The sequence below is a fragment of the Acinonyx jubatus genome, chromosome B1 (genome assembly GCF_027475565.1).
Source record: "Acinonyx jubatus isolate Ajub_Pintada_27869175 chromosome B1, VMU_Ajub_asm_v1.0, whole genome shotgun sequence".
Classification (NCBI taxonomy): domain Eukaryota; kingdom Metazoa; phylum Chordata; class Mammalia; order Carnivora; family Felidae; genus Acinonyx; species Acinonyx jubatus.
This window is the reverse complement of record NC_069382.1, coordinates 43,313,837-43,340,329: the sequence shown is the minus strand read 5'-3', so window position 1 is coordinate 43,340,329 and position 26,493 is coordinate 43,313,837. Positions and strand designations below refer to the sequence as shown.

General features: G+C 37.4%; 2 protein-coding genes and 1 pseudogene across 5 annotated transcripts; 2 read left to right on the top strand and 1 right to left on the bottom strand.

Moving 5' to 3' along the window:
* On the top strand, positions 1–26,171 carry DDHD2 (DDHD domain containing 2). Of its 4 annotated transcripts, none has more exons than XM_015076077.3 (19): positions 1–138; positions 407–509; positions 1,391–1,618; positions 2,536–2,726; positions 3,282–3,371; positions 3,924–4,044; positions 6,161–6,250; positions 7,195–7,330; positions 9,838–10,046; positions 10,326–10,393; positions 11,235–11,357; positions 12,691–12,786; positions 13,830–13,958; positions 14,066–14,221; positions 14,696–14,798; positions 14,937–15,107; positions 15,802–15,961; positions 23,438–23,545; positions 24,008–26,171. In XM_015076077.3, exons 3-18 carry the CDS (start codon positions 1,399–1,401, stop codon positions 23,517–23,519), a joined length of 2,145 nt encoding a protein of 714 aa, XP_014931563.1. In that variant the 5' UTR covers positions 1–138; positions 407–509; positions 1,391–1,398; the 3' UTR covers positions 23,520–23,545; positions 24,008–26,171. The 4 variants fall into 4 exon arrangements, with proteins under 4 accessions (XP_014931563.1, XP_026926498.1, XP_053072574.1 ...); XM_027070697.2 differs by having other exon boundaries at positions 24,004–26,171; XM_027070705.2 differs by lacking the exon at positions 1–138 and having other exon boundaries at positions 410–509; positions 1,368–1,618.
* Positions 7,705–7,850, top strand: LOC113603124 (uncharacterized; annotated as a pseudogene).
* On the bottom strand, positions 19,065–19,692 carry LOC113602725 (ragulator complex protein LAMTOR3-like). The gene is given in 2 exon segments (XM_053216609.1): positions 19,065–19,646; positions 19,648–19,692. Coding segments are annotated over 2 exon segments (450 nt in total). The 3' UTR covers positions 19,065–19,241.
* Positions 26,172–26,493: the final 322 nt, after the last annotated feature.

Genomic DNA, 26,493 nt, shown 5'->3' with positions numbered 1-26,493 from the left:
TTGGGCACGAGCCTGGCGGGGCCGCAGGCTCCGCCCTGCTCCGCCCCGCCCCGCCCGGGCTCAGGGGAAAGGCCGCCGCGGGGACATGTGCCCCCCTCAGCGAGGACAGGAGAGTGTGAAAGGCAGCGGGGCAGCCAGGTGAGCCCGCGACGGCTTGCTGGGGTGGGCGCTGGGCTGAGGGAGGCCCCACTGGGGTGCGGGTTGGAGGCACTGCGGGATGGAGATGCCGGGGGCGGAGTCGGACGCGATGCCTGAGGCAGGGAAAGGGGGTGCTGGGAGTACCAGCCCGGGGGTGGGTGACCTCGGTCCTTAGGGAAGCGGTCAGGGCCCCCTTTGTATCGACTGCTCCCTGTAAGGCACTGGGAAATTACCTTGTTTCTATTGGTGGTTCCGCTCCTCTCTGCAGGGCTGGAAGCGGGAGGAGGCAAGTCCCCGAGCTCTGAGGTCCCAGATCCGGGCTGCAGAAGGCCCAGGGTCGTGGGGAGAAGGGACACGCCAAGGTGGCCGAGGTAAGTTGGCGCTAGGAAAAAAAGATCAAAGTGGCCGATAGCCTCGAGAGCGTTCGCTCTGAGCGAAGCCGGGTGTTTGCCATCCCGCTGCGCTCGGTGCCGAGAGACCAATAACGTTGCTCACTCTCCGCAGAGCTTGAGTGCTCTTTGATGTGTGCTGTTCTTTAACGAGTGGGCTGAGTGTTGACGGGGTAGGACCACGTAGGCCAGAGTCGCCTCTGAGGGAAGGAGGCTTTCGAGGTCGCTTGTTACTTTTCACCTGAGCCTTGGCAGGTGTGAGTGGGTGAGCTCTTGCGCACAGTGGCCCAAACGGGGGTTCGTGTTTTCGGAATTTGTGCTCTAGTCCCCGATTAAGCACATTTCCAAGATCAATAAAAGGTAACAGGTTCTTAAGTGAATAGTTTCATTTTCAGTATTTTAAGATTCCGGTAATCATGTCAATGTATAATGATAGGGGTCTGGAGCCCTAAAATCCAGGAGTTACTAAGACAGTTGGAGTTAATTTTTTGTCTTTATCAATAGACTTAGATTGAAATTGGGATCAGATGCTTTGTTGCCGTCAAGTTTTTGACCATGTGTTTTCTTCTGATTCTGGGTTTGTCTTCTAATTTATTGTCGGATTAAAACCATGTAGTTTTCTGAGAGGATTGGGAGATCAGTGTAAAGTGGTTGGTCTGACTATAAGAAACATTGTGTTTAAAGCTCCCTCTCAAATCCAGCTCTTAATTTAGAACTTATTTCTATTTTCAGTTTAGATTTAGATTTTTTTTAGAAGTGGTTCCTTAAAAATGACCAGGTATGTGTGTGAGAGAGAGCAATTTCAGCGTTAATAGAAGGAAAATAAGTTTTTCCCGATAGTTTTCTTTCATCTTTTCTTTTAGAGAGCGAAATGTCATCTGTGGGGTCACACCAGGAACAATTGTCCCAGTCAGATCCATCCCCATCACCAAACTCATGTAGTTCCTTTGAGCTACTAGACATGGATGCTGGCAGTTTGTATGAACCAGTTTCTCCTCATTGGTTCTATTGTAAAATAATAGATTCTAAGGAGACATGGATTCCTTTTAACTCTGAGGATTCACAGCAGCTGGAAGACGCCTATGGTTCTGGTAGGATGAAAATGATGATTTGTATTAGATAAAGACATACTATTTCTCTCAGTCTGATGTAATAGTTCTTATATTGAGCACTATTAAAAAAATAAGTTTTAGATTTTTTTCTGGTTGTCTCGATAGCATTTTAAAATACTTAAGAATTTGGTCTGTATTTGAAAACAGTAGTTACAATTTTTGCATAGTTATCTACTATTTCTTATGTTCTAGCTTATGTTTCAGTTTTTGTTTATGAAGAGTGGGGGATGTCACATTGCAAGAGACTGAAATAACTGTCACTTTTTTTTTTCTTCTTTTATGAAACAAGAATGACGCTAGTAACCACTTTTACATCATGATGGTCATGGTCATTAATTTACCTTTTGGCCCCTCAAGCAAAAAATTCATAAAAAAGCCTTATATACTTTTTTTATTTTATTTTTTTTAATGAGACACTGTTCTCTCTCCTCAGAAAAAGAACAAAACAATGTTGGGTATTATTTTTTTCATGTATCATTGAAACCAGGAATGGTTTTGATGGTTTATAAAGTAGTAAAAAAAATACTATTTCCATTTTGTTTAATGTTAATTTTTTTTTAATGTTTTATTTTTGATAGAGAGCTAGAGTACAAGCAAGGGAGGGGCAGAGAGAGAGAGGGAGACACAGAATCTGCAAAGCAGGCTCCAGGCTCTGAGCTGTCAGTACAGAGCCTGACATGGGGCTCGAACTCGTGAACCATGAGATCATGACCTGAGCCAAAGTCGGATGCTCAACAGACTGAGTCACACAGGTGCCCCCATTTTATTTAATGTTTAGCCAGGTAGAAACAAAATTTGTATGTTTCATAACGTCATTTAGAATATAACTCAGAATTGTATTTTGGCAGGTTTATTTTAATATATCTACTTCTTTTCCCTTTTCCAATCCTTGATAGGAAAAGATTGCAATGGCAGAGTTGTCCCCACTGATGGGGGCAGATATGATGTGCATTTGGGGGAGAGGATGCGGTACGCTGTATACTGGGATGAGCTAGCATCAGAAGTGAGACGATGTACCTGGTTTTACAAGGGAGACAAAGATAATAAGTATGTTCCCTACTCTGAGAGCTTCAGCCAAGTATTAGAGGTATTCCCCTGACCCCATTTCACTTTTTTCCTTCTCTTATTTAATAATCTTTTCCTGTGACTCATTTTAGTGAAATTTCCAGAGTTTGGTTGTATCCAGATTACATTTATAGCATTTCTTTTTGCAAATTAGTTTCAAGATAAAGTTATGCCTTTATGCCTGTTATGTCTTTAAATTAAAATTTTTTTCCCCTAATGGTGATCATTGTTCATATTTAAACTATGACCACAGGATTGGTCATTTTAGCCTTTTATTTTTCTGGCTCTGGAAACAGTCTGGAATTTGCTTTCTTTAAGTTGGAGTAGACATTAATATTATTGAAAGAAGTATATCAAAATGTTAATGATTTTATCTAGTTTAGATGATAAAATCAGGAGTAATTTTATTCTATACTATTATCTGTTGCAATTTTGAAAGATTTTTCAAATAATTTGATAAATTGGAGTTGGATATTCTTATGTAGTGATTTATCTAGCGGTATTCTTGTAAAAAAAAAAGTTTAATTTTAATAGAAAAGCTATTAGAGAAATCTAATGAAAGGTGTTTTCTTTTAAGGAAACTTACATGCTTGCTGTAACTCTGGATGAATGGAAAAAGAAACTGGAGTCTCCTAACAGAGAAATTATTATATTACACAATCCAAAGGTGAAGCAAATGAAACCTTTCTTTCATGTGGGATTAAAGGTTAATTGCATTAGTAAGGAGAACTTAATTGGTTTCTTTTTCATAGGGATTCTACTTAGGCTAACCTATGGAAATTTTTATATTGCATTCACAATTATGAATCTTAAAACTTGTAGCCACTGCCATCATTTTTTTACCTCATTCAGCTTATACAAAAGAATTTTCTTAGTGAAAATTATGCCACTGTAGATTAAGAATATCACACATGTGAGCATATCTTACATGTGTAGGGTATTATTGAAAGATCTGTTAGTCTGATGTATTTTTTTCTTTTTTGGCTTTATTGAGGTGTAATTGACAAAATTATAAGGTATTTAATGCGTAACACATTGGCCTATAATTTCAGGGTTCTCATTTCAGGCTACTGGAGTTGCATGTCAAAACTGTAGTTGAGATTTGACTATGTATTATGTTTTGAAAGACATGTTCCTGTCCTTCACAAAGAGGGATAAATAGAGATGTCTATAATGTAGAATATATCTGCTATATATGCTTTGATCTTTTCTGTTTAAGCTTATGGTGCATTACCAGCCAGTTGCAGGGTCTGATGAATGGGGTTCAACACCCACTGAACAGGGTCGACCAAGAACAGTGAAGAGAGGGGTTGAGAACATCTCTGTTGACATTCATTGTGGTAATGTTAATCATTTATTTCTTTTCTTCTTTTTCTTTTTTTTTTTTTAAAGTCTATTTTGTGAGAGAGAGAAGGGGAGAGGCAGAAAGAGGGAGAGAGAGAATTCCAAGCAGGCTCTGTACTGTCAGCGTGGAGCCTGATGTGGGGATTGAACTCATTAACCTGAGCTGAAACCAAGAGCAGGAAGCTCAACTGACTAACCCACCCAGTTTTTTTCTTCTGATACACTCATTTATTACTTAAATTGTGACCTTTTCCTGTGGATTTGGATTACCTCAAAACTTAAAAATGATTTAATCATATGGTCTTATGAGTTGAGATCCCCATTGCTTCATGTACTAAGAATCTTAATAGATCTAAATACTGTTTTAAAGTTGCTGAGTATATATTGTGGGATGGGTAAAATTTGTCAGTACTAATCAGGAAGTCACTAGGTACAAATGAACTGATTAGTCCTAATTCTAAAAAGTGTGATTCCACCTGTTTGATTAGAAACTTATTTCTAGGAGCACCTCAGTGGCTCAGTTGGTTAAGTGTCTGACTCTTCATCTTGGTTCAGGTCATGATCTCATGGTTCATGGGATTGTGCCCCACATCAGGCTCCTCACTGATGGCTTGGAGCCTACCTGGGATTCTCTCTCTCCCTCTATCTCTGTCCCTCCCTTGCTCATGCTTTCTCTAAATAAATAAATAAATAAATAAATAAATAAATAAATAAATAACTTAAAATGTAAATTTATTTCTGGTAATTCCTGTCCATGAAGATTTTTAGCTAAGGAAAAGTATTTGTCAGTAGGACCTTGACTGGTGTCCAGCTAGGTCCATTTATGGTTGGTTTTATAATATATTTAACTGGATTATAAAATTCCTTTTATCTTGCAGAGAAGATGGCTTATCTTAGACTTACTATACTTACAACATTTTAGACTTACTATAATTTAAAAAAAAATTTTTTTTTTAACATTTATTTTTGAGACAGAGACAGAGCATGAACGGGGGAGGGTCAGAGAGAGGGAGACACAGAATCTGAAACAGACTCCAGGCTCTGAGCGGTCAGCACAGAGCCCGACGCAGGGCTTGAACTCACGGACCACGAGATCATGACCTGAGCTGAAGTTGGCCGCTTAACCGATTGAGCCACCCAGGCGCCCCTAGACTTACTATAATTTAAAAAGATTAGTTTAGGGGCGCCTGGGTGGCTCGGTCGGTTAAGCGTCCGACTTCGGCTCAGGGCATGATCTCACAGTCCGTGAGTTCGAGCCCCGTGTTGGGCTCTGTGCTGACTGCTCAGAGCCTGCAGCCTGTTTCAAATTCTGTGTCTCCCTCTCTCTCTGCCCCTCCCTGTTCATGCTCTCTCTCTGTCTCAAAAATAAATAAACGTTAAAAATAAAAAATAAAAAATAAAAAAAGATGAGTTTAGCGGCACCTGGCTGGCACAGTTGGAGGAGCATGCGACTCTTGGTGTTGGGGTCATGAGTTTGAGCCCCACATTGGGTGTAGAGATTACTTAAATAAAAACTTAAAAAAAATAAAAAGATGAGTTTAAACGTTTAGGGTTTATATACACATCACACATTGGAACAATTGATAAAAATGGAATATTATATAAAAGTGTTCTACCAATGTTATGTTGCATGAATTTGATTACTGTGGTTATTTAAGAAAATGCTTAGGAAATACACATTAAAGTATTTAAAGGGCTAAAGAGGTATGATGTATGCAATCTGATTACGCAACTGCTTCCAAATGATTCAGAAAAAAATGTGTGTGTAACACATACACATAGAGAATAATAAAGCAAGTGATAAACGTTGAAGTGTTGAATTTGTAAAAAGTACAGGGAAGTGTCTATACTATTCTTTCACGTTTTCTGTAAGATTGTAGTTATTTCAAAATAAAAAGTTTAAAAAAGACTGAAAAGTTTTTTCACAGACTTATGTCAAGATAAATTAGAAACACAGTAAAATCCCTGTATTTTTACTAAGTAAGATATAGGTCTGTTTTATGTCCTTTAAAGTGATCTGCTTATCTTTATAACCTATTCATTGTGAATGTTTGATTTTAGAATATAAGACCAGGTATCTAAAATAATTTGTCTTTTTAATTTCATTTGTAGGAGAACCTTTACAAATAGATCACTTGGTTTTTGTAGTCCATGGGATTGGACCAGCTTGTGATCTCCGCTTTCGAAGCATTGTACAGTGTGGTAGGTTTGCAGAGTGTATAAGATTAAATCATTTTAGGGGAATATTAGTCTGTACTCCCATGAGCTGAGATAAAGTGTCTTTTTAATCTTTTGTCTTACCTGCATAATAAGATTTGGATAGCTAAAGACAGGTGGCAAGGTGGTAAATCTTCTTAACTTAGACCTAAAGTACTAGTAAATTCCCTAGGCTAATAGTTATATTCTTAACTAATAATTCTTGAATGAACAGGCCTTTAATTCTTATAAAATTATTTTATGATGTGATGGTCCTCTATTCCAAATTTAAAGGGAACCAAACAATGATACAGTTTAAATGGATAACAGAACCTTTAATCATTGTGTAATTTATAGTGTGATAAAGCTCTTGATGTTCTACTTGGAATATTTAGGTCGTTAGTATAACTTGATTTTGAAAGGTAGTGTCTCTAAAACTTAACAGTATATACTCAGAGTCTAATTGTCCCAATTTGGGAATCTTATCCTACTGGCTAATGCTTCTAAGCATAAACGTTCTGGAAAGTTAAGATTGATGTAGTATGAATTTCAAATAGTTTATATATTTTTTTAATTTAAAATATTGGATTGTGGTTGTTTATAAGAACCACAAAGTTAGGATAGGAATATAACTGCAAGGCCAATTGAAATAGTCATTTTTTTAATCTTTTATTAAAAAAAGTAAAACAGTCCCCATGACATAATAGAAATTTTGAAGTTAGCTTTTCTTTAGATAAAATGTTTTATATGGTAAAATAAAGTTCTGTGTTAAGGGAATAGCTCTTCCTATATGCACTGATAATATTCACTAAATACCACTTGCTCTTTGTGACTCAGGTAAATATGTGTTCTAAGCAAATGAAGATAGAATATAATTACATGATCTGTTGTATCCTAATTCTATAAATTGATTGCTTCCCTGGTGATGCATAAGTTCATTTCTTTTACAGTTAACGATTTTCGCAGTGTTTCCTTAAATCTACTACAGACACATTTTAAGAAAGCCCAAGAAAATCAGCAGATTGGGAGGGTAGAATTTCTTCCAGTCAACTGGCATAGTCCTTTGCATTCTACTGGTGTGGATGTGTGAGTAATACCTTTCATATTTGAGTTGTTAACTATGATTGTAATATGTTTTCTGATCATTGATACGCTTGGTATGTTTCTGCTTATAGCTGATTGTATAAAAATTTTTTCAGCAAGTTTTGTGTGCTTCTGTGCCTTTTCTTAGAGAAACATTTTAAAATGTTGACCAATCCCTTAGTTTAACTATCCTGGTTAGGAGTAAAGAGCTGTGTGTATCTTCTAGTATGTTTTAGTAGCTCATTACTGTTTACTATTACAGATATATTATTTCTTTAGCATTAAAAACAAACATTGCTTTCTTCCCATGGTATAAGCATTTCCTTCTTTGGACGTCAAAGCTAACCTACCTCAAGATTTATAAAGTATTTTATTGTATCGCTTCTCAGCCTTTTGGCTGAGATCAAGTGTAGTATCTGTTCTTATCAGTTTAACATAAAGTATTTTATTGTTCCTTTTGTGATCTTATTTAGATAACATTTGTCCACATTTGGGGGAAAAAAAAAGGAATCCCCAAACATTAAATTATTAGCATTTATTACTTGAAGTATAGTTGTACAACTTTATTTTTTATTTTTTATTTATTTTTTTGGTACAGCTTTTTAAAATTAAAGTTCATATTTATTTATTTTGAGAGAGCGAGCATGTGTGTAGGAGGGGCAGAGAGAGAGGGAGAGAGAGAGAATCTCAAGCAGGCTCTGCACCATCAGAACCATGAGAGCATGACCTGATGAGTCCAATGTCCAACCTACTCAGCCACCCAGGCTTAGTACCCTAATTAGTACAACTTTTAAGTGATGGCTGTTTTTCCTGATTTTGTTTTAGAGAAAGAGCACAAGTGGGGGAGAGGGAGCCCTCAGAGGGAAGCTCCATGAGCCCAGCATGGAACCCAAAGTGGGGCTCAATCCCATGACCCTGGGATCATGACCTGAGCTGAAATCAAGAGTCAGATGCTCAACTGACTGAGCCATCCAGGCGCTTCTTAAGTGATGGCTTTTTTTTTTTTTTTTAATGTTTTATTTATTTTTTTAAGCAAGAGCAAGCAAGAGAGGGATAGAGAGAGGATCCAAAGCGGGCTCTGCGCTGACAGCAGTGAGCCCAGTGAGGAGCTTGAACTCATGAACTGAACTGCAAGATCATGACCTGAGCTGAGCCAAAGTTGGACTTTCAGCCAACTGAGCCTCCCAGGCACCCATTAAGTGATGGCTTTCTTAGGTCACAAGCCCAGTAGTTTTGTTTATAGATTTTATGGTAATGTCAGAAGGTTGCCTTATGTTAAGGATATTCTAGAGAGCTATAGGCTCTCCAAAAAGAAGTGTGTTCATAATATAGTTCTAGGATAGAACTGGCAAATGCTTCTCTGGAAGATAAAGGAAGTAGTTTTACTTCCATGTTGATCTTGGAAATGGTTTTCCTAATTCTGCATCTCTCAGTTCTTAATTCTGTGTGATTTGAGCATATTGCATGTGCCCGATGTTGTATTATGTTGCTTTTACTAGGTATGGAGTTCATACTCATATCTGAACTGATACTAAGAGGTTACTAAGGGCATATTGCCCTCTCTAAACTACAGAAACTGTTGAGTCTTTGAGGAATCTTTATGGGTATCTTGAGAAAGCTTTAACGAAGTTGACTTAGATAATAATGTCTGCATGGTTTTCCTTTGCAGGATGAGAGTTCTGTTTGCCTTCTTTCAGCTTTTGGAAATGATGCATTGAGAAAGGGAGCTGATCCATTTATCATTTGACTTGTGATCCAAAAACCTTAATGCTGAGAATTCTAGGAAAAGCCTCTGTATTATCTGTCTTTTAAAAAAACTTTTTTTATGGTAGACAATTTTGTACAAAAAAGTAGCTTATATAATGAGTCTTCATGTACAGATTATGATTACCCAGCTCCAATAAGTCTCAACACATGGCCGATTCTGCTGTATCCATTATCTTCCTATCCCTGTCTACTGCCCATCCCTCCACCATGTTATTATTTTTTTTCCCATCATATTATTTTTGAACCAAATCTTAAGATATTACATCATTTCATTTGTAAATGTTTGTATGTCTGAAAGGACTTTTAAAAATATATTAACCATAACACCATTATCACACCTAAAAAATTCTTAATATCAACAAATATACATATATGTATACATACACAAGCTCACACACACAGATTTTAAGCGGATCTAAATAAGGTCCATAAGTTGCAATTCACTGATATGTCTTTTAAGTCTCTTTTGATCTCTTGGTTACCTTTCCATCTCTTACTTCTTTGTAATTTATGTATTGAAGAAACTAGGTTTGTCTTGTATAGGGTCTCACTCACTTTTGCTGATGAAATTCTTTTGGCTTAATTAAACCTGTCTCTGAGTCCTCTGTATTTACTATAAATTGATTGTCTGTTGTATTTTTAAATATCTAAGTCTAAACTTGAAGGCTAAGCTGGATAATAGCTTAGAGGGGCTTTTGGAATGTATTAGGTTTCTGCTTAAAATATTTTTCTTTTTTTTTCAGAGATCTGCAGCGAATAACTCTGCCCAGCATTAACCGCCTAAGGCACTTCACCAATGACACAATTCTGGATGTCTTCTTCTACAATAGCCCCACCTACTGTCAGACTATTGTGGACACAGTTGCTTCTGAAATGAACCGAATATATACACTTTTTCTGCAGAGGAACCCTGATTTCAAAGGCGGTGTATCCATTGCTGGTCATAGTTTAGGTAACAAATGAGTTTTCTGTGACCAGAAAGGACTATTATATATTAAGGATACCTGTTCTTTAAGTACAGTGTCTTTTATCAGTATCAGATTCAGAGGTCTAGAACTGGTCTTTGATGTACAATTTGGAAGGGGTTGGAAGGGTGGTGGTGGATTGGAAGGAAAGACTTCCTGCTGCATAGATTTTGCTACATGGGTAATTGGCTTAATAATTTTTGTATAAAAGACAGCTATGTAGTGCCAATGCTTAGAAATTGTCCCTTCTTCTATTTTACTTATAGGTTCGCTTATATTGTTTGATATCCTAACAAATCAGAAAGATTCTTTGGGGGATATTGACAGTGAAAAGGTAATTTAGATGTACAGATAGATTCTCATATACTCTCTCTTAGTATGGATCTTTAGATTTTAGACTTTTAGTTTTTTGCTTAGTTTAGTTTCATACCATAACGTTGATTTTACATTTATTTTAATTTTAATAGTCTTGTAATTATCTCTGTCACTTTTGGATGATAGAAGCAAGATAGTAATATGCTCCCACAAATATTTGTCATATTCTAAAATAACTATAGGTATCTTATTTTCCATTATAAATATTCACTTCTGTTCTATTATTAGAATTATAGAATCATTGAGCTGATGTGGAGTTTGCATATGATGTGGAAATGAAGAATAAATTGGATGCAAACTGATATAATTTATAGAAATTCTGTCTGAAAGCAGTGGGAGGACTTGATGTTTAAACATCTTTTGTAAAACAAAGTCCTATGAACATTTATCTATAGTGTTAAATTAGTACTTAGCATATGCTATCTTGTGTATTTTCTCTTTTTATGTAAGTATTCTATTTATATTGTTGGACTATGAGTTCTTCCAGGACAGGGGCATTGTCTTAGATTGTTTTATGTCTTAAACACTTGTTCCTTAATAAGAGCTCAATAAATGTTGTGTTAATGAAGTTGAAAATGCTTTGATAATGATTCATGCATTCATTTATTTAAAAACATTGTTTCAACTGAGGTTGCAAATTTAGAGATTAGCCACTTCTTAAATTTTATATAAATTACAATTTATTTAAAATTAAGTATATCTTTATGTGGAACTCTTATACATTTTTATTGGCAAATAGTAATAATAAAGGAAAATCTAAATAAATTCAGAGAATATGAGCTTTACTATTTAATTTTTAGGATGCACCAAATATTGTCATGGATCAAGGAGACACACTGACACTAGAGGAAGATTTGGAGAAACTTCAACTCTCTGAATTCTTTAGTATCTTTGAGAAGGAGAAAGTAGATAAGGAAGCGCTGGTAAAAATCATCTTTTAAAACTTTATGCTGTACCATTTTTAGTATGTTTATTGCTTATTTTCATCTTACCACTTACTAAGAGTCTGCCCTTTGGAATCATTTTAGTCATAAATACTTTGTTATCATTAGTGATGTCCTTTAGCTTGTTTATGTGTTTTTTTATCATATAAAGTGATCTTGCTTTGTGGAAGTGCAAGGTTCAGAGGAGCCATGTCGACAAACATAGTGGCAGAGCAAGGACTAAAAAGCAACACAGCTCGGATAATGTGAACATGAGTTAGAATAAATGACCGCTAACTATTCTGACTCTAGTTTCTGTTATACCTTCAAGAACTCTGCTGCTGATATTTGCTTTTTATTTGTTTTTGTTTTTTTGCCACTTTTTTGGTGCTTTTTCGGGTTTGCAATACATTCTTTCATTTAGTAGATATTTAGTGAATGCTTAATATGATCAGGCTTACTATACCAACTACTAGAGATAGAGCGGTCAGTAAGACAGATATGGTCTCTCATATCACTATGTTTATAGTGTAGCAGGGAAGACACATATTAAATACTGTATTACAATTATGGTAAGTTCTGAGTAGGAAAAGCACACAGTGGTATTTAAGAACTAACCTAGTCTGGGAGGGTGAAGGAAGCCTTAACCTCCTCAGGTAAGCAGCACTGAAGCTGAGATACTGATTGTTCATCTGTTTCATGTTCCACATTTGCTGTATGTTCTTACTGCTTGTGTCCATGAGTAGGGATATAGTATTTCTCAGGAATGTGACATCTGAGTCTGCATGGAAATCAAAGAGTGTTTTGTGTCATGCATTATCTACTCACTTCTGTAGGTTTGTTTTTTTTTTTTTTTTTTGTAATAATGTCATCTATATTACTATAGCATTGATACCTTTTATTTTTCTCTAGACTTTTATGAATAAAATACTCTCTTCTTTTTTTAAAAAAAAAATTTTTTTTAACATTTATTTATTTTTGAGACAGAGAGAGACAGAGCATGAACGGGGGAGGGTCAGAGAGAGGGAGACACAGAATCTGAAACAGGCTCCGGGCTCTGAGCTGTCAGCACAGGGGCCCGATGCGGGGCTCGAACTCACGGACCGCGAGATTGTGACCTGAGCCGAAGTCGGCGCTCAACCGACTGAGCCACCCAGGTGCCCCTAAGATACTCTCTTCTTAAAATTCTTAATGATGTTATACCACTAGGGACCCCTAGTGATATAAAGCAAAGAACAAGAATGATTAGGTCTTACTCCTCTCAGAGAATAGGACATGTAATTTATTTTATTTTGCCTAGAAATAAGAAGGATATTTGATTTTCTATATCTAGGCTTTATGTACCGACAAAGATCTTCAGGAAATGGGAATTCCCCTAGGACCAAGAAAGAAGATATTAAACTACATTAGGACCAGAAAAAAATCAATGGTATGTTTAATATAGTTTGTAGGATTAAACAGCTTTTGACATCCTTGTATCCTTATGCTTTGTGATGTGTTTAGGCAGCTAAGAAATTTTGTTAACTGATCTTCGGCTTTCTTTTTAGATATTAAACACATTTTTTATATTGACATCCTTAAAAAATATTATTAGCTTCAGAAATCTTATCTTCCCTGGAGTCTTCTCACCATTCCGTTTTTTTTCCTTTCATAATCTTTTTATTGAAATACAATTCACATCACCTACCATAAAATTCACCCTTTTAAAGTATATAATTTAGCCATTTTTAGTGTATTCACAGAGTTGTGTAACCATTACCACTATCTAATTTGAGAACATTTCCATCACCCTAGAAAGAAACCCTTTTACCCATTAGCAGTCACTCCCCATTCCTTCCTCCTGTGAATCACTGGCCTTTTTGTTGTTACGGATTTTGTTATTCTGGATATTTCATATAAATGGAATCATACAGTATGAGGCTTTTTGTGGCTGGCTTCTTTCACTTTAGCATAATGAACTTGAGGTTTATCCACGTTGTAATCGTACTTCTTCTACGTTCAGTTTTTTTGGCCACTGAATTCCTTTCCATATCTTAGTAGTTGTCTTTCAACTTTGTGGCAGGCTGTTCAGTTCTTTCTTAAGGCCCAGTTCTTGGCCCACCATCTGCATAAATTTCTATACTCATAGAGACATTTTGCTTCCATTAAAAGGGCATTGCACTTGATTGAACTCCTTAGCAACCCTCAGCATTCTTTTTCATCATGCTCTGCTGTTGTTTTCTCTCCTAATGGTTGCCTGAAGTTTCAACTGCTGACCAAATGGCTGTGTACAGCTTTTACTATTTTAGAGCATGTATGGATGTTAGTTCATTATTTAAGACAGTTTTTGTTTTCATCAGCTTTATCTTGTTTTTTGAGGACTCTTCCTAAAATTCAGAACACTCGTAAGCATCCTTTCAAACCAATAAAAAAACTGTATACGCCTTTGGATATTTTTACTGCATAGCTTCACGGCATTGTATTATTCTTTAGGGTATTAATAGACCAATCCTGCAGCCAGCTTCAGGGGTGAATATATCTAACATCCCCAAAGAATTGGAGTTTTGCAATAAAACAGACTCTACTGGAAATGGTGACTATCTGGATGTTGGCATTGGGCAGGTAACAATTTTAATTCTCTTTGGTCATTTTATTGCCTGTCATTGGTATGGTAGGAACAATTGTCACTTCTGCTAACAATGAGAGATATTTTTATATCCTGTTTCCAGGTGTCTGTAAAATACCCCCGGCTCATCTATAAACCAGAGATATTTTTTGCCTTTGGCTCGCCCATTGGAATGTTCCTTACCGTCCGAGGACTAAAAAGAATTGATCCCAACTATAAATTTCCAACATGCAAAGGTTTCTTCAATATTTATCACCCTGTAAGCATTGGACATGTTTTCACCTGAATATTAGGGCTCATTGGTAAAGAGCACATAATTTTCTGTTTCCTTTTTTTTTTTTTTTTAATGGTTATTTCTTGATTTTGAGGGGGGGAGGGGCAGAGCTAGGGAGAGTGAGAATCCCAAGTAGGTTCCATGCTGTCAGTGTGAGCCCAATTCAGGGCTCAATCCCATGAACCACAAGATCTGAGCCAAAAATAAGAGTCTGATGCTTAACCCACTGAGCCACTCAGGTGCCCCAAGAGCATATAATTTTCTGTTGTGTTGATTTGCTTTTTTTCTATATTATTTTGTGGTAATGAGACAACTTATAATCGTTTGAATCTGAAAGTGATGAGGCAAAATAACTTTTTTTTTTAATGAGCTTATATTATTCTTGCCTGATAGTTCCTAAGACTTTCTGAGTTTCTTCAGCAGAGGTATATATGTAGCTGTTATTTTTTTTCTATGTAGTTTGATCCTGTGGCCTATAGGATTGAACCGATGGTGGTCCCAGGAGTGGAATTTGAGCCAATGCTGATCCCACACCATAAAGGCAGGAAGCGGATGCACTTAGGTAAGTCTGAGTTCAGAACTTGTAATTCTAGATGGTCTGGTCAGTGCAAACTGACTGGATCTCATTCACTTTATTTAACTGTGTTGGACCCTAAACTCTTTGTAAACCATGTAATGTTGTTATTCATGTATGTTTCAGAACTGAGAGAGGGCTTGACCAGGATGAGTATGGACCTTAAGAACAACTTGTTAGGTTCACTGCGGATGGCCTGGAAGTCTTTCACCAGAGCTCCATATCCTGCCTTACAAGCTTCAGAAACTGCAGAAGAAACTGAAGCAGAATCGGAATCGAGTTCAGAGAAGCTAAGTGGTCAGTGACACTGTACACTTTGATTTCCTACATCACATCAGATAAGAGTAACTCCATGATGTGTAATTCTTCTTCTCCCAGGAGTTCTTACTTATCCGTTTTTCCCTTTTTATTGTATAGGACCAATATTATGAGTCCTAATGGGCTTTCAGCTCTGCTAGTCTTTTCTATTATCGAATAGCCACAAATTATGGAAAAACATTATTTGTGAGGAAAAATGTCAAGAGAAGCTAAGCACCTGGTCAAGAGGCGTTAAAAGACATTCCTCACTTGGGAATTCTGGATGTTAGATCCCTCTGTGAAGCTTTTTCAGGGGAATGTCTGTGTATTCATTAGTCTGTTTTATTTTCCTGGCTGGGCACTAGCTCATATATCTCCTCTTAATTTCACAGTTAACTTTGCATTCTTTTTGCTTTAATTTTCAACTGCCTAAAGATTTCTATAGGTACATTTATTTATAAACCAGATGCAAATGAATTCGCTATCAGAGGTACAGGAAAGAAAAAATGGGATTGGACAAAATCATTGTGACTTGAGGAGAAGCTTTAAGGGGATTGAAAGGAAGAAGGTGCAGAGAGCTTTCTGAACAGAGAGTATCTCATCCCACTGTAAACTTAGCCATCTGAGGGAAAGTTAGGGTAATCTTGGGGGACTGGAAGCTTTTAGATGGTTATTGTGGTTCCTCCATGTCCAGATGTTAACACAGAAGAGGCCTCTGTGGCCGTTAAAGAAGTTCCACCCATCAATGTGGGAATGCTGAATGGAGGCCAACGCATTGACTATGTGCTACAAGAGAAGCCCATTGAAAGTTTTAATGAATATTTATTTGCTTTGCAAAGCCATCTATGCTACTGGTAAGTGTTGTTTGCTTTTGTTTCTGGGGTGTGGGTTTTTACTTATTTATTTTTTTGGTCTGATTATTTTACAGATATTTGATAGATACAGAAAAGAGAGGATAGGCTAGTGTACATTTGGGATTAGAGTGATTTCTCATTTAGGTACTTACAAAATAACAATCATGTCATTTAAAGAAATCTGATTTAAACACGTTTTATTTTGCTGTTTGATAGAGCATGGGCAGATGATGCCAGCAGCCATGAGTTCAGTTAGTTTAGTTTTTAAAACCACTTTTTTTTTTTTTTAATGTTTATTTTTGAGGCAGACACAGAGTATGAATGGGGGAGGGTCAGAGAGAGGGAGACACAGAATCTGAAGCAGGCTCCAGGGTCTGAGCTGTCAGCACAGAGCCTGATGTGGGGCTTGAACTCACGGAGTGTGAGATCTGACCTGAGCCGAAGTCGGATGCTTAACCGACGAGCCACCCAGGCTCCCCTAAAACCACTTTTAAAGTGGTGTCCTTTGGCTATTGGTAGGACAGGATGGGTATGTATGAATGCACTGGACAAATATGTTACTGTTGCTAAAAGTATTTTAAACCCATTTAAAAGTGTTTATAGTAGCTAGAACAGACTTTATTTTTTGTTTTGTTTTAACATTTAATTTTTTAATTTTTAAAATGTTTCTATTTATTTTGAGAGAGAGAGATAGTAAGAGGGGGAGAGGCAGAGAGAGAGGGAGACAGAATCCTAAGCAGGTTGTGCGCTGTCAGGGCAGAGCCCGATGTGGGGCTCCAGCTCACGAACTGTGTGATCGTGACCTGAGCCGAAACCAAGAGTTGGACGCTTAACTGACTGAGCTACCCAGACACCCCTTTAATGTTTAATCTTTTAATGTTTAAATATTTTTTCAAGATTTAGAGATATAATTGACACATTATATAAGTTTAAGATGTGCAATGTGATTTGATACATGTATATATTGTGAAGTGGTTAACACAATAGGATTAGATAACACCTCCATCGCTGCACATAATTATATATTGTGCGTGTGTGTGTGTGTGTGTGTGTGTGTGATGAGAACATTTAAGATTTACTTTTAGTAACTTCCAGGTATATGGTACAGTGTTACTGACTATAGTACCTTGCTGTAATTAGATCCCCAGAACTTATTCAACAGAATTAATCATTATTAAATATAATTATCTGATGGATTGTAGAATGGATTAATGATGCTTTTTGAAATTCATCTGTTAGAAAAGAACTTAATCATCAAATATTTGAAACTAAAGGAAAATACAGCTAGGAAAATAAGATGGGTAGGGGGTAAGAGTTCAAAAAATAATGCTTTAACGTCTTGAGAGGAATTTTTCTATTGAGTCCTGATAAAGGAGATTATTATTTGATGGAGTCAGTTTTATCTCTAGGTAATAAGTACAGTAGAGGCCATGACATATAATCTAAGTGCAACTCAATAAAAGCAGTCCTGTAAGAGGCCAAAATAATGCTCTTAAGAATGATCTCTGCTGATGTGGCTTGATAGAAATCTGAAAAAGGGTTGCTTTCTTTTTAAATTATGGTTCTTTATTATATTTTTAAGTTTTTATTTAAATCCATTTAGTTACCATACAGTGTAATGTTAATTTCAGGTGTACAAGATAGTGATTCAGCACTTCCATACGTCCACCTGGTGCTCATCACAAGTGCACTCCTTCATCCTCTCACCTATTTCACCCATCCCCCCACCCATCTCCCTTCTGGTAACCATCAGTTTGTTTTCTAGAGTTAAGAGTCTGTTTCTTGGTTTGCCTCTCTCTTTTTTTTTTTTTTTTCTATGCTCATTTGTTTTGTTTCTTAAATTCCACATATGAGTGAAATCATAGGTGTTTGTCTTTCTTTGATTTATTTCACTTAGCATAATACTCTCTAGCTCCATCCATGTTGTTGCAAATGGCAAGGTTTCATTCTTTCTTATAGCTGAGTAGTATCCATTGTGTATATATACTACCTCTTCTTTATCCATTCGTCTATCAATGGGCTTTGGCTATTTCCATATTTTGGCTATTGTAGGTAATGCTGCTATAAATATTGGGGTGTATGTATCCCTTTGAATTACTGTTTTTGTATTCTTTGGGTTAAATACCTAGTAGTGCAATCACTGGATCACAGGGTGTTCTTTTTTTCTTCCTTTTTTAAATTTTTTTATTTTTTTTAATTTTTTTTTTTAACGTTTATTTGTTTTTGAGACAGAGAGAGAGACAGAGCATGAATGGGGGAGGGGCAGAGAGAGAGGGAGACACAGAATCTGAAACAGGCTCCAGGCTCTGAGCGGTCAGCACAGAGCCCGACGCGGGGCTCGAACTCACGGACCGTGAGATCATGACCTGAGCCGAAGTCGGATGCTCAACCGACCGAGCCACCCAGGCGCCCCATTCTTCCTTTTTTTTAGTAATTTTACTGATTTTATTACTTTTACTAAGCCATTATATCTTCCTCACACTCAGCGCAAAGAAATAAAACACTATAAAGAAAAATACATCCTCGTTGTTATTCACAATAAAAAGCTCCTGGTTCATTTTATAGGACTGGGCATATTATGCAATAGGTAGCACTTAATGGCTCAAGTGGATCATTTTTTAATTTTTTTAAAAATTAATTTTTTTTTTTAATTTAGAGAGAGAGGAGAAAGAATATGAGAAGGGAAGGGGCAGATGGAGACAGAGAAAGAGAATCCCAAATAGGTTCCATACTGTTAGTGCAGAGCCCGACCTAGAACTCAAACCATGAATCATGAGATCATGACCTGAGCTGAAATCAAGAGTCAGACGCTTACCTGACTGAGCCACCCACGCGCCCGTGTAATTATTTTTTTTAATGTTTATTTTTGAGAAAGAGACTGGGTGCAAATAGGGAAGGGGGAGAGGGAGACAGAGGATCCAAAGCAGGCTCTGCACTTGATAGCAGAGAGCCCAGTGCAGGGGTCAAACTCACAAACCATGAGATTACTCATGACATGAGCCGAAAATAGATGCTTAAGCGACTGAGCCACCCAGGCACCCCCAAAGTACAATTGTGATTCTGACCCACTGAATAGAATCTCATGCGTAGTTGGTGACTGGCTAACACCATGAGAGCTGTGATGTATTGAACCATTTCTGTGGTATTCCCAGATCTCACTAAATAAGAAAATACCCTACGCATGAAAAGATAACAGTATGTCCATAAATTTTATCTATAGGCTCTTTTTTTAGTGTAAGGTGGGAAAGAGGGCCCTTTCTTGAGTACAGGGATACAAGTATTATGGTCTGTAAAGATTGCTGGATTGATATATGTCTGTTATAAAGAAAGTTAAGGTATACATCAAAACAACTGCCAGATTAATGTCCACAACCTGTCTCAATTCTTCAAATAATGGAGCAAGTTCCTTTTCTAGGTTGACAATTAGTCCTGGATTGGCATTGCTGCTGGCTGTGAAACTCACCACCAAAAGTAAACAATTGACTTGAACCACCCAGTAGGTGTTACAGTAACAGATGATACTTTCACTTTTTGGAAGTCCAAGTTTGCTCCTTTGGTCTGTTGGAAGAGCAAAAGTAGTTAAGAAACCAGGTCTCAAAGCATGCTCTGGAGCATTATCACTGGCCACTTTAATAACAGGCACTTCATCTTTATGTGACACAACAATAGCATGGAGCTCTTCAACAACCTGATGATTTTTTATACAACAATCACTTTAGGTCATCTACCATGATGAACCCCTTTCTCCCACAGTCTCCACTCCTGGCTTTCTGGGCTGCTGTGTTCTCTCAGCTGTAAATTCAGGGACAGCTTCAAAGACAGTCTTGATCATAGGGTAGTTCTGTTTTCAACTTTTTGAGGAACCTCCTTACTAATTTCTTCTAGAGGTCTATTTTATACATATATACCACAGGTGTGAATATGTGACTGTATTATATGTCTCTTTTAACGAATACAGAAGTATCATTATAGGTATTGTTCTGTAACTTGCTTTTTCTACTAGCGAGTCTTGGAGTTTTTTGCCTATCAGGTATAAAGAGTTTCTCCATTCTTTTGTAGCTTTAGTACTCCACTATATGAATATTCTGTAATTCATTTAAATAGTCTTTTATTGCTGGGTCTCTTTAGATTTCTCTACTCTAGAACTTTATACACCTTGTTTATGTCATTTCACCTAATCATGAGTAGATCTGCAAATACTTACAGTTGGAGTTGCTGGCATTATGCCATATGACTTTTTTTTATAAATGGAATCCTATTATATATACCCTTTTTTGTATGGCTTCCTTCATTCTCCATGATGTGTATCAGTTTCTTTCCTTTTTATTGCCAAGTAGTAGTCTATTGTATGAATGTACCCCAATTTGTTCATTTACCTGCTGGTGGACATTTGGGGTGTTTCCAGTTTTTGGCAATTATAGATAAAACTGTGAACATTCGTGTACAAGACTTTATATGGACATATTCTTTAGTTTCTCTTGGGAAAATACCTAGGAGTGGAATAATGGCTAGGTATTGTAGGGTAAAAGTATTTTTAAAAGTGACTGCCAGGGGTGCCTGGGTGGCTCAGTCGATTAAGCGTTCGACTTTTGATCTCAGCTCAGGTCTTAATCTCAGGGTCATGAGTTCAAGCCCCGCATTGGGCTCTGCGCTGGGTGTGGAGCTGACTTAAAATAAAAAAGAAATTGCCAAACTTTTCCTGCCAGCATTTTCCATTCCCATCAGCAATGTTTGAGAGTTCCAATAGCTCCGTATCTTCAAGGGTACTCGGTATGATAACTTCATGATTTGCCTCTTAGCCTTTCTAAATGGATTGTAATAACACCTCACTATGGTTTTAATTTGCATTTCCCTGATGATGTTGAATATATTTTCATGTGATTGCCATCTATACATCTTCTTTGGAGAACTGTTTCAATCTTTTGTCCATTAAGGAAAATAGATTCTCTTTTTAAGTTTCAGGAGTTCTTTCTATATGCTAGTTACAAGTCCTTTTCAGATACATGTTTTTTTCTCAGAATGTGGTTTTTCATTTTTCCAGCAAAATGTTTTGAAGAGCAAAAGTTTTTGATTTTGATGTAGTCCAATTTATTGACATTTGTGATTTTTTTAACATATTTAAGAAATCTTTGCCAAATCCAAAGTCATTAAGATATCACTTGTGTTCTAGAAGTTATATCATTTTAGCTTTTATATTTCGGTCTGTGATCCATTTTGGTTGAGTTAATTTTTTAATATGGTGTGAGGTCAGAATTGAAGTTCACTGGTTTGCATGGGCTTTGTTGTATCCAGTTGTTGCATCCAGTTGTTGTAGCAACATTTATTTATTCAGATGGAGACTGAATTACCTTGGTTCTAGGTTGTTCCATTGATCTATTTGCTTGTCTTTATGCCAGTAAAACATTGTGTTGATTACTGTAGCTTCAAAATAAGTCTTGAAATCAGGTATTGTGAGTCACCCAACTTTATTCTTCTTTATTTTAGCTACTGTAGGTCCTTTGCATTTCCACGTATGTTTTAAATTGAGCTTGTTAATTTCAAATAAAAAGCTTTCTGGGATTTTGTGATTGCATAATATCTGCAGATAAAATGACAGAATTGACATCTGAATGATATTGAGTCTTCAGCTCCACAAACACAGTATCTCTCAGTGTATTTTGGTCTTTAGTTTCCTTCAGTAATGTTCTGTAGTTTTCAATGTATGTATTTTGCACACTATAGTTTTTATTTTATTTTTAAACTTGGTTGCTTTTCTTTCTTTTTTTTTTTTTTAAAGCCTGGAGCCTGCTTGAGATTCTCTCTTTCTGCTTCTCCCTCCGCCCCTCCCCTTCTTGTGCATGTGCTCTTTTTCTCTAACAACAACAACAACAAAAAAAACAAAAACCAAACAAAAAAAATGTCTAGCAGTATGTCTGGTAATGTAAAAAAAAAAAAAAAAAAATTTAGTAGTAAATGGCCAAGAACTGTTCCCTTTTCACAGAGCTCATTCTTGGGACAGTATGGGAAGAGCTATCCAGTTGGTCATCTTAGTTTTGTTTTGTTTTGTTTTTTACATTTTATTTATTTTGAGAGAGAAAATGTGAGCAGGAGAGGGGCACAGTGAGAGAGAGAATCCCAAGCAGGATCTGTGCTGTCAGCGACACGGGCTCTGTGCTGATAGCACAGGGTCTGCTTGGGATTCTCTCTCACCCCCTCTCTCTGCCCCTCTCCTGCTCATGCTCTCTCTGTCTCTCTCTCTCTCTCTCTCTCCCCCTCTCTCCCTCCCCCCCCCTCTCTCCTTCAAAATAAATAAACTTAAGAAAAAAGGTAACACTGGGGCGCCTGGGTGGCTCAGTTGGTTAAGTGTTTGACTTCAGCTCAGGTCATGATCTCAGGCTTATGATTTGGAGCCCCACATCGGGCTCTGTGCTGACAACTCAAAGCCTGGAGCCCGCTTCAGATTCTGTGTCTCCCTGTCTCTGCCCCTCCCCCACTCATGCATGAGTGCACTCGCACTCTCTCTCTCTCTCTCTGTCTCTCTCAAAAAGTAAAAAAAAAAAATTTTTTTTAAGGTAATGCAATCACCTGGTTCAAAATTCAAGATATAAAAGGGTATAATAATGAAGTTTCCCTCCCACCGGCTTCTTAACCACTAGTTCCCATCTTATGACAGTCAATGTTACGAATTTCTCATGCATCTTCCAGATACTATTCTGTGTGTGTCCCAGCAATTGCTCATATCCAGTTCATAAAGAAATTTGATTATATAAAATAACATCATGAAGGATTGCCTTAAGGATATATAGCTCAGGGACTCCTCGGTGGCTCAGTTGGTTGAGTGTGCAACTTTTGATTTTGGCTCAGGTCATGATCCCAGGGTCATGGGATCAAGCCCTGTGTCTGACTTTGTGCTGAGCATTTATTTTGAGAGAGAGAAAGAGCATGTGTGAGCAGGGGAGAGAAGAGAGAGGGAGAGAGAGAATGCCAAGCAAGCTCCATGCTTCACAGAGCTGGATGCGGCACTTGATCTCATGACCCTGGGATCATGACTTGAGCCGAAATCCAGAGTCGGATACTCAAACCGACTGAGTCACCCAGGCGCCCCAACTTATTTATAACTGGAAGTTAGTATGTCTTAATTCCCTTCACCTATTTGCCCACACCCATCTCCCTTCTGGCAGCCACATTTGTTCTCTGTGTTTAAGAGTCTGGTTTTTTGTTCATTTGTATTTTAGATTCCACATATAAGTGAAATCATATGGTATTTGTGTCTGGTTCACTTCACTTAGCAACCTCTAGGTCCATTCATATTGTTGCAAAAGGCAAGATTTCATTATTCTTTATGGCTGAGTAATAAATATCCCACTGTAAAATGAACTTTTTATTGTAAGAAATGAACTTGCACAGTGGTTGTGTAAATGAGGTAGTATGTGTAAAGCATCTTTAAGTATGAACATTAGCTGCTGCTTTTTACAATGTAAGTTTTTCTCTTTACAGGGAGTCTGAAGATACCGTATTGCTGGTCCTCAAAGAAATCTACCAAACCCAGGGCATCTTCCTTGATCAGCCTTTACAGTAAAAATCAACTATGTATGGCTACTTAATGTGAGTTTTTAAATGTCACGTATGCTGCATGGTTCCTACATATTAATATGTTATGGGGAACAGTGTAGACTTGGGCTCTTTATAAATATACTTTTTTCTTGCCTGTCACCAAGATCTAGGTTATTATTCATTTTTAGAGGGACTCTGGTTAAAATTCCTGGGGGAAAAAGCACAATAGCCCACTTAGAGAAAGGTTAGTGTTCATTTACTTTGCTAGTGATTTGGTCCAATAACACTTAATCATTTTTAGGATCTAAACTCAGAATCTTAATAGTTCTGATCATCTGAGAGTTACCATGGCAGTAGTTAGAATTTTAATTATGAACAACACATCCTGAGATTTAAGTTACTCAGCCTTTTAGATGTGTAACAAGAACGTCCATGTATCAGGCTCTGGCACTCTGCTTGGCTGCCTTCCAGCTGTGACTGCATCGTGACCTCCTTCCACTCTTCCCTAGACAGACACTGAAGGATCCTTCCCCAGAGAATCTACCTGCTTGTTGCTGCCGTTTTCCTCTCAGCCACGTCATTTCTTGCATGTTACCTGCCACTTACCACTGGGGTCTTTGGAAGATAATCTTTTTTGGAAGTGAGTAGAAAAGCAAAGAGAAGACCGTATTGCTTTTTACCACTGGCTTCGTATAAGCACTCGCCATTCTTCATAGTGGGGCGTGTTTGCATCTTTAATTCTTGGGTGACAGGTGCCATCCTTTATTGTTATTGCTTATTCCTTGAGACAGTATAAAGTCTGTTTTGAGTTTATTTTGGCTTGGGTAGACATTTTTCTAGGAGGTTATTGCTTGTCTTTAGAAAATGCTCTAGTTTGGAAACAGGCTTGAGACTCAGAAGGCATTTTGGGGTACACATGTCTCATTGGTGTTCTCTGCACTTGAAGGCTAAGTGGGTGTGTAAAAGACTGTTGAGCAAATTCTTTTGAGTCCACTTTTCTTTCCTACAAGTACTTTGTGAAGGACCAAAATGTAGCTGGGAGAGAGTTATTGTTTATTCTCTACAGCTGACAGTTGATCAGAGGAATCACTGATGCTGTTCATTATTTTCACAGCTGTTGGAGCTGCTCTCAGAGTCTAAAGTGGATAGTTTAGTTCACATTAGGTGCATCTTTATAAAGCAAAGATGTTATATATCCTAGACCTGTCTTTTTATATCGTGCTTCAACTTAGGAGAGTTTAGATGAAATTTGACTTAGTTATTGGATAGTAGCTTCTTCCTTAAGTTGAGGGCAAAGTTATACAAGCCTTGACAGGCTGCTTTGGTTATAAATAAAAATATTTCAGGAGTACATTTATGGTGAAATAGAATCTGTGACAGTCAACCACCATATCCACTTGGGTGAAGGTAGTACTGCGTGCTCTGTTTGAAAACATTTTGTAAACACCATTGCCTTCCTTGGTACCCATAATCCAGAAAATGTATTAGAAGCCTCATGGCACAGGCAGTGTTGGTTGGGCAGGTCGGTTTGGCTAGTGGGAAATGTTTCTTTTTCTGCAAGAAAAACCTACGCCTGTCGGGGCCAAGGAACAGCTATTGCAGTCATTGTCAGAGCATGCAAAGTGAAGGGTACCTTGAAGATGATGGGTGCGTGTAGACTAACTTTTTCCAGGCATCTGCTCACCACTGTGCTGTTTTCTTTCTCATTGGTCAGTTTGTCTTTGTAGTTCTCTTTGTGATAGTCCTTTACACTCCATAGGCCTATAACCATGGCACAGGCAGGCAAGCTGTGTTTTCGTTTTTTATAAAAAATGTTTTTTTGTAAACGTATCATGGTATCCAGTGCATTGGCATGTAACATTCACTTCAGCCATCCCTTCAACTGCAGTGGTCTTTATCCCTTTCCAGAGAGGAAAGGAAAAGGAAGTTAATCACTGTCACCTTAGAGATGGTAGAGGTGAGGTTGGGGTACAGGGTCAGTGCCTGGTCTTTCCTTGTCCATCTGCTTCACAGGCTAATGCTGACTTAGCCACTAAGAAGTGTCAGATACATGGAATACTTTTGTATATAAACTGAGTTTGAAGTAAGGGTTACTGAGAATTAAGTAGCATTAATTATATTTTAGAGGGGAAGCTTTTGTCAAGTTGTCTTCAAATTTAAGTTTATTCTTCTGATTAGCAGAATAGAGCGTATTTAAGAGTAAACCAAAGGACAAGCAAGGAGGAGTTCCTGTAACCAAAGATGAACAGCATACCCCTGGGATAGCTAGATCAACCACTGTTGGGACTAAGAAATGGTTCTTTCCTGATGGGGAGGGGCAGGCAGCTGTACAAGAGCTTGATGTCTCGTCTCTCCACCTGTGGTAGCATCATGGTTGCATATCACATAGGATGATAGGCTTGATTTAAATCCTTTAGTTATATATTATTTGCACTACTTTGGTCGTATCATGTGCAGTGTCTTGACCAAGACTATTTTTCAACTGTAGAGTATCATTTTCTACGTATTTCCTGCTACAGAATTTGTATTGCTTATTTCAGCAACAGATTGTCTGCATGGAAAGATTAATAGTACTGATTAGCTTTCTAATATTTTGCACTTTTTGAAATGTTTGTTTTTTTACATGATTATATTTAAAAGTTTATGAAATACTGAAATAAAACCATATTGACCAGTTGCCTACTTTTACCTGGTTCATCCATTATACAGAAAGTTAATACGATAACCATTTTCTCCTCGTATATATTTCTAAAGCAAATTAAAAAGATAACGTTTGGGCAAAGAACTAGTATTTAAGTTCTTTTCCGGGGACTGGTGTTTTCTTTAGGCAGATACAGTAAAGCGTGGCAATTACAAAATAAATACTGAGACTGTTCTTCAGTAATTGCAGGTATCAGCCTCTACTACCGATAGTCGTGTCACTTATGTCAGATGGGGAATCCAGGGTTTTACTTTGGAAATGTTCTGGCTCTCGTGTGGTATTAAGGACCCAAAACACC